This window comes from Eleginops maclovinus, chromosome 16 (genome assembly GCF_036324505.1).
Source record: "Eleginops maclovinus isolate JMC-PN-2008 ecotype Puerto Natales chromosome 16, JC_Emac_rtc_rv5, whole genome shotgun sequence".
Classification (NCBI taxonomy): Eukaryota; Metazoa; Chordata; class Actinopteri; order Perciformes; family Eleginopidae; genus Eleginops; species Eleginops maclovinus.
Genome location: NC_086364.1, coordinates 17,628,496 through 17,643,229, shown reverse-complemented (window position 1 = coordinate 17,643,229; position 14,734 = coordinate 17,628,496). Strand labels below are relative to the sequence as shown.

The following is a 14,734-nucleotide window of genomic DNA, read 5'->3' as shown; positions in this document are numbered from 1 at the left end:
ATCTACTATAGTCCTGTAAGAGAACAGCAAAAACAAAAACTGATAGACAAATAGTAAAATTACCTGTAGCTCATAAAGTCCAACACAGACAGATTTAAAAAGACAACCTTTTACATTTACAATAAAAATATTTATAAAATGAGTCGGGAGCTTTTTTTTTTCGAGTTAAAGCCCAACAATGCATGCATGTATACATGTATGCATTATATTTGCACAAATAATTTCCACCAATGTTTATTGTAAGCCAAAATATAATGATTTCAATCCCACTCATAGTGTTAAAAAACCCCACATGGATATAATTTAAAGAAACATTGGCTCCATGGAAATTCAAAAAAGCAGTTACTCAAATTTGTATTTATTTTACTGAAACCTTATATAACGTCACAATGTTTTTAAACGTTACTTCTGAAAGGGGACTTCAGCCTAATGAAATATGGGGGAAACCCCCCCAAAAGTTTACTCTCCCTCTTTCTTAACCCACCTAAACATACACTTTTTTAAAATTCAAACTCAATGTCCTCATCAATGGTATGTTTGATCTAAGTGAAGGTGTTAACAGCCTAGGTTTTGAGTGGATGTGTGAATCAAAAAAAGACATCATCAAATCAGGCTGCTGCCATCTAGAGGTTTATTAGACACCTCATCTAGGACAGTTCAACACTGCTGCACTGAGTAAAAACATTACTGAGGTCTCATGAGGTAAAATGTTACAAATACAATGCCAAATAAAGTTTTTCACTGACATATCAACGTTGCCTTTGTACATATAAACATTCACAACAGAAATTAACAAACACACACACACACACACACACACACACACACACACACACACACACACACACACACACACACACACACACACACACACACACACACACACACACACACACACACACACACACACACACACACACACACACACACACACACACACACACACACACACACACAATATTTTCATGCAAATACATTCTTGGCATGTTGCTAAAACTCATTAGAACTATAACCCCTACATGATAAAACAGATTCACAGAAACAATAGACCATCCATATTTGATTTGCTGGTGGCTTGTCAATTTCCTACTCTAAATCCTTCCATAAAATCCTTGCTTCATTTTTATTTTATGTTTCAGGGAGTGTTTTAATTTTCTGAACAGTGCGAGTGGTTCAGAAAATGAATGGAGTGAGGTACTAGGTGTTGTAGTTTTATAACTAGAGAATCTAAAATGTTTATTTTGACTGGTCATGTATATTTAAAAACATAAATAGTTCAAATCACTTTGGTTTCTTCAACAATGTATAACTTGCTGAATTTGATAAAATGGGATGAAACAACTCTTCCTCCGATGATACATAAATCTGTTTGCTGCCTACACTTTACTATTTCTCTTGCAGGTTCCTGTTTGTACACTCTTTTTAGATTCAACATCGATACATATCCTCCTCCATAGTCGTGCTCACACCACTGTGTCTTCTTCTTCATCATCCTCCTCCTGCTGCTGCAGGAGCCGGTAGTGTTCATTGCCCAGGGGCAGGAAGGCTGTTCTGGGAGGAGCCTCGTTTTCCTCAGAAGGGTCTCTGGGGAGAGACTCCAAATGATCGGCAGAGCTGCACTTGGTGTACAACTCGCGGTGCAACTCTTGGCCTACTCCCTCCTCAGAGAGAGGGTTACGGGCCGTGCGGTTTTTCCACACGGAATGGATGTAGCCAATTGGCACCGGCAAGCTGGCAAAGACTATTAGCATGACGATCATACCGAGAGCCCAACCTGGGTACTCGAGAGTCATCTCAGAGCCCTGGAAAGGGAAGAGACAGAGCATGTCAGAGAGAGAAATATGGGATGCCCAATTTTTAAAAAATACTCAAAACTTTCTTTGTGACCATGAATAAATTGCAAAGCTAAGATTAAATAACTCCCAGCAAATTAAATGGGAATGTTTAATGTTGATTCCTACTATTTATTTATTTTTCAACCCTAGTTCCCTTACAAGAGAACCTACAATACACATCTATAAAAACTTTATATTCTGAAGGTTTTTAAGAGGGGGTTTATTCATGTACCAGCCATAGCCCGATTTAAGGTCTATGGATATGGATTTGGATTCTGGCTTTATCCTATACAGATTTCTGTTGTGGAAATGTATGCAAATTAGCACATGCTCATTAAGATAATATGTCATTTGTATATTTCAATGTTCATACCCTACTGACCAAGCTTAACAGCTTGAAAGAAACCAAGAGTTTTTATTGAGTGCAGTTGGGAGAACACATACAGAGAAGTATATATAGTGAGATATATTAGAGGCTTATGGGATTAAATTGTTCTATGTAAAAGAAAAATAAATGAAGTGTCTTACTGTGGCTTGATTCCAGGCGGTGTACGTGGGCCTTTTGAAAACCATGCGAGTAAAGCTTGCAGCAAGAAGACCAACCATTGCCAGCAAACAAACATATTTCCAAACATACTTATACACCACCGGAGGGCGCCACTTGAGCATAACTTCAATGTCATCCAGGAAGCTGAAATCATGGAAAATATTTATATAAGATGTGAGAATTAAATGACCGGAGGAATTTTAAAGTAAAACTGTCAGAACTTATTGGTTACTTACCGATCTGTTCCATAAACCCACGACACAGCAATGGTTTCAAATATCACTACAATGACTAAAGGTAGTGTTGCAGAGTAGTCGTCAAACATAGTAACAAAATAGTTGCCTGAGCGCTGAGTGAACAACAGTCCTATTACAAACCCCAAAGCACAGCTGGACACTGAAACACAACAAAAAGTAGGCAGACAGTGTTGGACAATAGCAGCTATTTGAACATTTCTATAATTGTGCAGACAATATTTGTAGTCTTTAGAAGGCAATAGATCACGAAGAGTAAGCAAACACTGACAGCACTACACATACATATATCAAAATGTCCTGCTTAAGAAAGCATTTTCACATTTAACTGTATAAATCTTCATTTTAGCCAAAAATTCCTGGACTAAAGTCATTTTTCACTAAAATGCCTACAAAACTGAGCATCATGTTACCAGTGAGGATGGTTCGGTGGCGGCCCAAGAAGGTAAAATTGTCCATGAGAGGTGTGAGGATTCCCTGCATGGTCCCAAACATGGTGCTGAGGCCCAGGTTTAGCAGCATTAGGAAAAACAGTGTGGACCAGAAGGGGCTGGCAGGGAAAAGGGCCATCACCTCAGTGAACGCTATGAATGCCAGGCCTGTCCCTTCAATACCCTGCATCATACAGAAGGGAAAACAAGAGAGGGAATAAAGATTTTGTAAATATTGACTGAAGATTGTATATAGATATTAGGAGGCGAGGACAACAAAAACATTATCCATTCTTAAAAGTCAGTTTTTGGACCCCTATTTGTACTATAATCTGATAGCACTATACCAGAAGCCATGCTGTAGTAGTCCTCGCAGTAGGGAGTGGAGTAATGTTTTGTAGTAAAATAAACTCGTGATTAGATAACATCACTTGCAGTGCCCCTGTCTCTGTTATTTGAGTTCCTCCTTTCACTCCTCTATCACGGCTTGCTTTCATCTCTCATTGAGACATACTACATAGTTTGTCCCATGTTTTCTTACTATTGCTGCTGGATATTACCTCACAGGTTCCTCAGGGGTTCTGGGAACCTCAGCACCACACCTTCTTACTATTGTTATTGAAATATCAACCCATGTTTGAATACCTGGTGTTTTTTTCAAAGCAAGCCAGTGTCCTGCAACTCAAAAGGAAACCAAATCTATTTTTTTTTTTTGGTTCTTGGAAAGGTTGTTGCATCAAAGCTTTTCATGATACTCGATGGATAAAACAACCTTCCGAAAATCAGGTTTTTAACCATTAACAAAAGTCTGTTTAACACTACATCTCAGTGCTGGACACCAGCCTGTCAATATTGTGCAGTTTTAACTAATGCTTGGTTTTGGTTATTTTGTTGTTTTCTGATTCTTTAAAAAAAACATTTCACAGTAAAAAAACTCTCATTGTATCTCTTGAATACCCCAATATAAAAGAAAACGCTGATTCAAATGAAATATGTCACGGCTACCTTATTCATCTCCTCTTCCAGGCTGCAGTCGGTGATGTTAGGACCCAGCATGGAGCTGTGGTGACTGAACCAGTGTCTGTATTCAACTAAAGACACGGAGCTTGGGTCAGTCGCGTTGATCCAAGGATCAAAGTACTGGTTAGACCCCATGTGGCTCAGGAGACCAAGATTTCTGGAAGAAGTTAGAAAAAACAAAGCTAAAACATTTAACAGGCAATATTTGCTTTAAAAAGACGTTCACTCAAATATTGTGGTTAATTGTGAATATAATCAGTAATTATTGCCTTATTTTGCACCCTTGGGTCCTCTTACCAACAGTATAAAGAAATGTTTCTTTAGATTCTCTATAGATTTATAACTCTATTTACTATATATTTGATCTCATGGGTAATGCCTGGTTAACATGCTGCTGTGACACATCTATGTTCCTAATTTGGGATCAATAAAGTATATCTAATCTTATCCAACCTTATCAAATCAAATTAAATTAAATATCTTAAACTGTTGTATTTCCTTTTGGAAGTCAGGGCATGAAAATACTTGCCTTCAATATTTATTGCACCTGCCTAGTTATTCAGAAAACATATTTTTCTGACCAAAAAAACAAGCAAAATTAGCAAGTTTTAGGCAAACCAAGCTAACTGCCTAATTACATGGTATGGTATTGAGAATACATTCCTTGTTGCAATTACTTTGGGACTTATATAAGAGTAGTGCTTTCAACAGCATTAGAAATAGAGTGGTGGATGTAATGTGTGGACACTTAAGGGAAGTCAATATTCATGCACACACACATACACATCCGTACTCAGCCACGCAGCGCATTGCAATGGTCTTGGCACGGAAACCCAGCACGACGAAAACCACCAGCGAGGCCAGCACAGACGTCATGAAGTTGATGCCCGAGACCATGATGGCATCCCGGTGGCAGTTGTTGTTCACTGGATTGTAGGAGGAATAAGCGATCACTGAGCCATAGCCGAGTCCGAGAGCAAAAAACACTTGTGTAGCAGCCTGGCGCCACACCTGCACACTCCCCAAGATTTCTAACTGAAAAAATACAACAAAACTAAATCTCATTATGTCGTAATAATTGTAACATGATAGAAAATATGAACAAAATGAATTGGATACACATCAAAATCAAGACATGAATATGATTTAAGTCATGAGGAAATGTGTGCTTACTCTAGGATAGAACATGTAGGTGATTCCGTCCATCGCACCGTCTAACATCAACCCTCTGATGAGGAAAATAAAAAGCACCACATAGGGAAAAACTGAGGAAAAGTACATCACCTAAGATTTGGGAAAAGAAACAGGAGGTGATTTCTGAGTTGGAAACTTTTAAAGGAATATATTTGAATCTCAGGGAAACAAGCCTTTTGGGGGTTGGATGCGAAGATTAATAGCATTCTCATGTCTGTTCGTCTCATATAACGTAATGAATTGCTGGTTAGCATAGAGACTGGAAAAAGGGGGGCACAGCTAACCTACAGTAGCTCATTCAAGAAGAACCATATCAGCACTTATCAAGCTTACAAATGAACCAAACCCCTATCTTCTGATATCATATTAACACATCATTTATTATTTTCTACGGGAGATGTGCTTTATTTTTCCAGTTTTTGTACTGAGATATGTTGACCGTCTGTTGGCTGTGGTTTATATTTAACGGACAGATGACAGTGTATTCGATCTATTCATACAACTCTAGCCAAAAAGTGTTTTTTTGCAACCTGTGGATGCTTTTGACTGGGGGAACAAAAGACGACAGAGATAAACGTACCTTTGCAGAAGACTTGATACCCTTGATCATAGCCAGGGACACGATTGCCCAAGCGGCCAATAAACAGCCTGTCATGATGGGGTTAAACTCTCCAGATTCATCAATGCAGTTTGTGATGTTAAGGGCTTTCCGAAACCAGAAGTATGAAGTGGGTGAAGAAGCGGCACATTCTTTCACTGTTGATAAGAGGAAAAACAACATTAAGACATTCGACTGGCATCTTCAGCCAGTGAATCAATCAACTTCTCAGTTGTGTTGTTACCTGTTGCATTGGTGGATACATCAATTGGACAATGCTCCCAGGGCAGGGGATATTGAAAAGAATTACCCAGGTAGAAGAGGCTCCACGCAATTATAACATTGTAATATAAAGCAACATAAAAACAGACCTAAAAGACAAGAGAGGGTTTGTAAATGATCAATATTTACATAGAAAGATGTTTGCAGTTAGAACATCTCAAATGACCCATGATACAATTTGTTCTAATTTCATGCATTTGCATCCCAAAAGTTATAATTATCATGTGTACAGTTTTATACTTCATGCATAGCTTTAATGCATTGTGACATTAGCTTGGACTAACAGAGCAATTAGGTTTTTTTGGGAAAATAAATGAGTAAAAACGGGGGTCTGATTGTACAAGTGAACGTCTGTGTGCTGTGTTTGCACAGAAAGAAGTAGTCTCCTTTTGCAGGGTTTGTCTGCAGACAGTGTTATGAAACTCTCACATTACAACATACAGTAACAGGATACCCTTCAGTGCCCGTTTCTTTAACAAATACAGTGTGGCTACAAAATAAAAGGTGTTTGTATTGTGGTAATAAATGAAGTGCTATATGCTGTGGCTTTTATGACACTGCAGCCTAGCCGACACACTGTGAGCTATGAGCAAACTGACTTGTGAGTAAACATACATCCATTACAACACAATGATGGATAGAGAATGGATTTTATTGCTTCCTCGTTTTGGATTTTACTAATCCTTACCAATTAATAATCTAAAGTATAACCTTTTATTCACACAAGAACAGCCTGATCTTAAAGTCCGTGGAAAGAGAAATCTTTTTTTAAAATGTAAACCCTCACCATGCAGCTGGAGTAACCAATCCCGGCCAGCTTTGGGGAGATGTGCTTCCAAACACCGATGCTGCCCTGGCGAATGCTTTGGCCGGCTGCCAACTCCATAAAAAAGAGTGGAACTCCCACAATCAGTAAAAGAAAAACATACAGCAGCATGAAGGCCCCTGGAACCAGAAGGAAGAAGGATTTCTGATTCTGACTTTGACTCTGAAGGCATATTCCTTAATACTCTTTCCTCATTATGTATTTGTATTGATCAAAATGCTCATTTTAAATACATATCAGCTACTGGTTCTAGGGAGCTACAGTACGGTCATGAGGCAGTGAGGAACAAAGAGTTGGAAAGTACCTTTTTTGTTTTATTAGCCAATCATGTACAATGTGTGCATGAGCACTAGCCAATAGAAGCACAAGTGTTACGAAATGATATCATTATGTTACTGAAGTAAACAAAGGGGTCAAATTGAGGCATCGGGGGAGTGTGTGGGAGAGAAACGGAGGGAACTCTGGGATTTTAGCCTTTGCAGACGACTGACATGCATAATAAACTATACAACACACTAGGGGAAAGGTTAAACCCCAACAAGCATAAAAGGCCCCTTTAAAGACACTCACCTCCACCATTTTGGTGGCAAAGGTAAGGGAACCTCCACACATTCCCGAGGCCCACACTGAATCCCACCTGGGCCAACACATACTGGACCTTAGAGTCCCAGGCTGGTCGGTCTGCCTCGCACGTCTCAGCTTCATCCAGACCGGGCACAGCTGTAAGCTGAGTTTCAGATTGGCCCTCGCCTAGCCAGGCTCTGTCCTCCAGGGTGTCCAGCGGACGTTTCTCTGTCTTCATAGAAACAAAAAGGAAGAAGAATGATAAACTTCCATGCTAATAAGGGCTGCACAATATGGAAAAAACACTTTGTGTTTATTTTGACAAATGTTTAAATAAGAAAACATCATTTTGAAACATTATTCACATAACCATTGAAACATATTATAAAAAGGTAAGAATCTTAGTTCTGCATTACATTCAACACTGGGAGCACAGCAGTCTATAATACAACGCAAGGCAGTGTTGGGGGCTTGACTAATGACCACAGAGTTCAGAAGAGGGAAAAAGAACTTGTGTGTGGTTTCCACCTATGACCTGTAATGTAAAGACAGTGTAAGACATATGTGCTGTAACTGTATCCAAGGGCGAAACCATGTAGGTGATATTGGGGGGGTCCAAATGAGCATTGGGAAAAGCCTTCCTGCGGGGGGTCTGGGGGTCCTCCCCCAGAAGATTTTTGATTTCTTAGATGCCATTTCCTGCATTATAGTGCATTTTAGGGTGACCTGTAAGACATATCCTAACCCCATGAAATAGATATAGAACAGTAGATTTCAGATACAGTCTGTATCCGTATCCTTGTGGAAGTCCCTGAGATCCTGTCTGCTCATACAGTTCAAATATTTGAGTTTAAAAGTCATTTACCGTAGCACTTTCATTAAAGCGCTATGTTTTTAATAATAATTATGGCTGCCATTTTATTCACAATAGCCATTAAGTGTCTTTTCATAGTGTATTTTCTCTTCCCTTCCATTCACTGATCCTCCACTAAAATGGGTTGAAGCCCCCCAGGGGAGTCCTGCCTCCCACTTTGTAAACCTCTCCCTAATGCAAAAGAAATGTGATTTCCTGACTGCACCTTAACTACCCACTCTCACTAACTGATTTAGCTCCAATGACTGGGCAACATCCAAACGTTTGCCAAACTGGCTTTAGAGCATGACCTAGCTGTATCAGTGCTGGTATCAGATTGTGTGAATGGAAAATTACAGGAGGGTATGACCCAGAGCAATATGTAGCAGGTCAGGACTCATGGTCAGACATGTCAGGTGATTTCAGACATATATAGATTCCATTATATATATATATATATGAACACATTCATAGAGTGAACGTGTGTGAGTGCGACCAAAATATGCCTGCAAACACAAATAGAGAGGAGGGGAAGAGCAGCAGCCGCCATGCAGATCCCTGTCTGAGGCAGAGATAGTCTTTGGTGTCGTCTGAGTTCAATTGGGTGGGGGTCTCCAGTGGGAGGTGTTAGGTTTACATTGGTTCCCACTGTGGGTGGTGCTGAGGCGCATGGTTGCACCATGTGGTGGACAGTTGGTGACAAGGTTAAGACACACTTTGAGGACCCATTTATAAAACCAAAGCAGGCTTTTGTTTTTGTTGTGGTCAATGTAGCCGTAGTTTTAATTATGGTTATAGTCTGTTTCAGTTAGTCCCCGTAAATGCAGTGGTTCCCCTTTTGCACATGAGACAGAAAAAAAAGAAGAAAAAAAAAGATGTCATAAATCAAATTGTGTATCCAGTTTCAAGACGCAATTTTACCATACACTTTTAAAGCTTGGATTCACACTACTTCACAACGTCACCATTGTTGTTATTGAGGAACCCCTAGTGGTAGAAAACATATTTTGCGTTAGTATATAAAACAATTTCATTGACTCTTACATCCCTTGGTTTTAGACTGTAAATCAGATAAAGCAAGTTTTTTGAAGATGTCATTCTTAAATATCTACACATTTGTTTACTAAACTATTCATCAATAAAAACAATTGGTAGTTGTAGCCGTAGTTAACCCTGGATTGAGTTAACCTTGAGTAGTGATTGAAAAAGGTTACCTGAATCTACATCTGTATAACCATGTTTTGAAATGATAAAGTCTGGCTGTCAGGACTGTGACTAACCTTGGAGGATCAGATAATTCCTTTTAAAGAAAAACAACATGCACTCCCAAACAGCCTAATCTCCAAAGTTATCACTGAAAACACTATTTGCATTAATGCAGATACAGTTTACCTCTCAATCAGATGTATGCATTTGGAAATGTTTTACTTATTTTTATAAAAACAGCAACCCTGTATCAGATCGTACTGTTATTTGTTAAACTAATTTACACATAGCTGGAATTAGTTTTAAATAGAGAAACATTTTCAACAATTTCCTGTTTATGCCACCTTTTTCTAGATCGATAAAGACCGAGTCTTAATATTATAACATGTCTTTAGAAAATGTGGGAAAATGCTGCATGCATATTCTTTCATTCTGGGTCTAAATACAGTTCAGAACAACTCTACTACTTTCTGTTTTCTATTCTTGGCTAATCTGAAATGATCTTGTTGCCCCTTTCGCCATGCACGCTCAAACGTGCGCACACACGCGCACACGCACGGATAGCTTTGATCACACTGATCCAGTGTATACACTCATTTAATCAACAGAACAAAAATCTAAAAGTAAGATGTTTGCTGAGCTGTATGATATAATGATATCTAATAGCTAAAGCATATCAAATCTGCTGTACATTTGACTGCATTGCAGTGGAAACATCCACAGGTAGACGACTAATATAATTCAGCTTTATGCAACAGCACTAACTTAAACCTCAAAACATGACCACTGAGTTAGTTGAAAGCACTTCTGCTCAAAGTACATGACTAAATGGTAGAAGAACATACATATGATTAGTAAAGTTTATGATTAAAAGATACATGGGATAGTTTCGAATGAAAACATAAAGTGGAGCTAAGTTTTTGTCACAAATGTTTAGTATATGAAATTGTGAAACCTTGTGTTTTATTTGTCTACACATTATGTGAATGCGTGCTTCAAACCGTTCAAGTTTGTTTCAGTTTGCATACATACCAGCCCTCTACAAACAGCCAGAATAAAGACCCTTTCATTCCTGCAATTTGACATGTCGACGGCATGTTTGAAAAGGAGCCAGAGAAGTTTTTTCATTCTTCATTCATTTTGGCAATCTTCCAGTTCAGGACCTAGTAAGGCTTAAGAGTAAAGCCAACTACTTTCAAAGTCTCCGAATCGGTGTAACGTTAGCACTATACTTTACTATGTCCACCATCAATGTCGTTTTGGTATTCACACAAAGTGATTGACTGTTAACAGGCACGCTACTGAATTAGACTATCACACACGTGGCCATCAGGTATCTTGTCACTTACTTAAACTAGAAAAAGCATTTAGTGTAAATGCTGTTCACACTAATAATAAGAACAAAATGTGAATGATGCTGAACAGCTTTGGAAGCAGGAAAAAACGACAAGCGCAAGGATGTGAGCGACTTTGACAAGGGCCAAAATGTGATGGCTAGACGACTGGGTCAGAGCATCTCCAAAACTGCAGCTTTTGTGGTCAGTACCTAACAAAATTGGTCCAAGGAAGGAAAACCGGAAAACTGGTGACAGGGTCATCATAGGCGGCAAAGGCTTATTAATGTGCCTAAGGAGCGAAGGCTGGCCCTGGTGGTCCGATCCAACAGAAAAGCTACTGTAGATCAAATTGCTAAAACTGTTGAAAAGGTGTCAGAACACACTGTGCATCGCAGTTTGTTGCACATTGCTGCAGCCCGGTCAGGGTGCCCATTCTGACCCCTGTCCACCTCCGAAAGCGCCTAGAATGGGCATGTGAACATCAGAACCGGACCACGTCACAAAGGAAGAAGGTGGCCTGTTCTGACTATTCATGTTTTCTTTTACATCATGTGGATGGCCGGCTTCGTGTGTGTCGCTTACCCGTGGAAGACATGGCACCAGGACGCACTATCGGAAAAAGGCAAGCTGGCGGAGGCAGTGTGAGGCTCTGGGAAACTTTGGGTAACATGTGGATGTTACTTTGACACGTACCACCACCGACCTAAACTTGTTGCAGACCAAGTACACCCCTTCATGGAGACGATATTCCCTAATGGCAGTGGCCTCTTCCAGCAGGATAATGTGCCCTGCCACACTGCAGAAATGGTTCAGGAAAGGTTGAGGAACACAACAACGAGTTTAAGGTGTTGACTTGGCCTCAGAATTCCCCAGATCTCAATCCATCGAGCATAGATGGGAGCACTGGATAAACAAGTCCGGTCCATGGAGGCCCCGCTTCGCAACTTACAGGACTTAAAGGATCTGCTGCTAACGTCTTGCTGCCAGATACCACAGCACACCTTCAGAGGTCTAGTGGAGTCCATGCCTTGACAGGTCTGGGCTGTTTTGGCCACAAGAGGGGGACCTACACAATATCAGGCAGGTGGTCATAATGTTATGGCTGAGCTGTGTATGTTGGCTGTGTGTCAACAAAAGAGCAACCACAAAATACAATAGAATAATAATCATGTGGATTAAATACAAAGGATTTAAGAAGGCATAATAATAACAACATGCCATTGTTATGCATTATGAGCAGACATTTTTATCATCACAAAGATTATTTCTTTACCTGGCTATTTTTATCTAAAAGTAAAACTGCCAACACCCCCCAACACACACACAACACACACTCACACACTTTTGCATAATCCTAGCTGTCAATCAACTACACCCCTTTTCAGTAAAAGTTATAGCCTCCAAGATATCATGGAGAAAACCCAATACATACAAATAGTAGGCTATCTATAGCCGTACATTTGCAACAAAAATGTATGAGGGTCATTAACATATATTTGGTTGATGATTAAAATGTTAAAGTGCTTCCGTTCATCTTCAATTTCACGGTGTTTACATCTACATTAGATCAACGTGTAGAATTGCTCTCAGTAAACTTTCAGTCGTAGAGTAAACTTATGGTAAAATCATCATAAACCTAAAAATATATATAGTTACACATCTCATTTTAAATGCACATTACAGAAGCTTTCTTGTACGGGCACAGTAAAACCTTTCATGGGTTTAAAAGGAAATCTGTGGCTATGCATCGTGTGTATTACTGTAAACAAATGCACGGAAAATCAGGTGCATGACAGAGATTATCCACAGTCAAGCAAAACACAGCCTTAAAGCCTAAATTCATGACTGCTTAAATCACTGACGAAGAGTCAAGTAACGGTAAATCATACAGCACAAGTCCCAAATGTTCAAAACGAAAAAAGTGAGCGTCAAGTAAAATAAAGAATAAGAGCGGATGGATATTAAACATTAGAGCTTAATATCAGAACTTAGTTGTGTTGTGGACATACCATGCTGACAGCACGCTCGGAGAGTTGAGTAAAGTTTCCAGGAATCCTGTGTTGGTCTCTGCTCCGCACTTTCTCTCACAAGGCTACTTTTCAAACTCTTCCTCTGTTTGGTTTTGCAGCAAAATATAATCTGCTGTGGGAGAAAAGCCTCGGGAAGGACGTTTTGAAAACTTGCGACCACGTTTTTGTGTGCTGGAACAAACACTCTCGTCGCCAGCCTCGAGAAGACATGCAGGAGAAGTTTGTGTAGATGGAACCAATGGGAGGTTTGAGGGGGCTGAGCTGCCCTTCAACGACTTCTGTAACTACACGAGAGTATGTTTGTGTACCTTGTAGATTCAAAACAAAAAGAGCACCTACGAAAGATAGGTGCTCTTTTTGTGGATATAGTCACTGTATTTCTTTATATTGTATTTTAATGTGACATTTAAAAAGCCACCGATTATAATTGCGCGTGTATTCGTGCAACTAGGGTACATGCGCTGACGGTTTGCCCATAATAGGCGCACAATTAAATTCCACTGATGTCTAAAATGACTAATTAGAAGTAAGCAATTTGTTTCAGAAAAAGGAGAAAAACTCAATACTTCTCAATAACCTAATTATATATTTTTTATCTAAATATCTTATTTGTTAAATAACCCAGCTCCCACAAATGCAGTGAAGTCAGATGCTCTTTGCAAAGTCATCATCTCCTACTGATTGAACTCAGCCCATTCATGTCGAAACTGAAGGAATACCTTTTGTGTTGAAAAATATGTACTAGAAATGATCCCACCGCTGATCCAAAAAAAGTTTGCATCACATGTTTAGCCATCTGTTGGTTGAAGGCCAGGAAGATGTGTACTCCTTATAGTGGAAGAACTGTGTTAACACTTGCTCCCAAAAATGAATACATTGAGGAACCAACAGTTTGTGTATTAAAGCTAATGGTCTGTGTAATATGGAGTGCATGCCAGATTTGTCTCATGCACCATTCAAGTTTATTTAAACTTAATCCCTGGGGTTGACATAAATCATTTAGGATTTAAAGGATAAACAGTATAAATCTGGAACATGAGTCCTATGTTGTTTATTTTTTCCTATTTTGGGAAAAGGGAGGGCATACATGTTATGCAGCCAGATGATATAAGCAAATTGTGACGATGAATATGTTTTGAATAGGGCGGCAAAATAAGAAAAAAGATAGACATGGGGTCGTTCACTTTGATCGACAGAAAAGCCCTTAAGCTGAGTAAGACACCCTTTTTGTTATGTTCATGTAATAATTGCAAAAATGACTCAAAACAAGATTAAAGTCAACATAGAAAAGTCAGCTGCAAATAAATGTTGTTTTTGTTCTTTAGAAACAGACCCAAAACAGGGAAAGGCTGTAGAAATATGCCAACACCCCATCAGTTTATTTTTTCAGCGGACATTAATTATCACAAAGTCAAGAGAAGATCTGAAGCACCCAGAGGAAGACTAAGAGAAGTGCTTGGAAAATAGTCTGGTGTTCCCTACTAACCAAACCCCAATAACTGCGGCCAAGTTGCATGTAATAACAACTCTGATCCTGATCCTTTACTTAAAGAAAGCCTCCCAGAGTGCCAGGAAAAGCACACCTCTCTGCATAATAAATGCAGCGGAATAAAAAGTACAATATTGGCTTTCAAAATGTTGTGGAGAAGTACAAAGCAGCATAACATGTAAATACTCAGGTTAAGTACAACCACTTCAATATTGTACTTTAGTAAATGTACTTTAATACATTTTGCCTATGGTGAATGTCTTCAGTA

General features: G+C 39.3%; 1 protein-coding gene across 1 annotated transcript; it reads right to left on the bottom strand.

Moving 5' to 3' along the window:
- Window positions 1-485: 485 nt before the first annotated feature.
- On the bottom strand, window positions 486-13,207 carry slc6a16a (solute carrier family 6 member 16a). The gene is made up of 12 exons (XM_063902991.1): window positions 12,957-13,207; window positions 7,558-7,783; window positions 6,949-7,106; window positions 6,124-6,250; window positions 5,862-6,037; window positions 5,261-5,371; window positions 4,881-5,122; window positions 4,073-4,244; window positions 3,050-3,251; window positions 2,619-2,778; window positions 2,364-2,526; window positions 486-1,802 (listed from the first exon to the last, which is right to left on the bottom strand). The coding sequence occupies exons 1-12, from the start codon at window positions 12,957-12,959 to the stop codon at window positions 1,464-1,466; spliced, it is 2,079 nt and encodes a 692-aa protein (XP_063759061.1). The 5' UTR covers window positions 12,960-13,207; the 3' UTR covers window positions 486-1,463.
- Between the last annotated feature and the right edge of the window lie 1,527 nt (window positions 13,208-14,734).

What these genes read in the sequence shown, in the direction of transcription:
- slc6a16a (XM_063902991.1), bottom strand. An exon ending in TTGCCACCAAAATGGTGGAG is followed by an intron (nt 7,107 to 7,557) that starts GTGAGTGTCTTT and finishes TTCTGGTTCCAG; the next exon opens with GGGCCTTCATGCTGCTGTAT. An exon ending in CCACCGAACCATCCTCACTG is followed by an intron (nt 2,779 to 3,049) that starts GTAACATGATGC and finishes GTTGTGTTTCAG; the next exon opens with TGTCCAGCTGTGCTTTGGGG.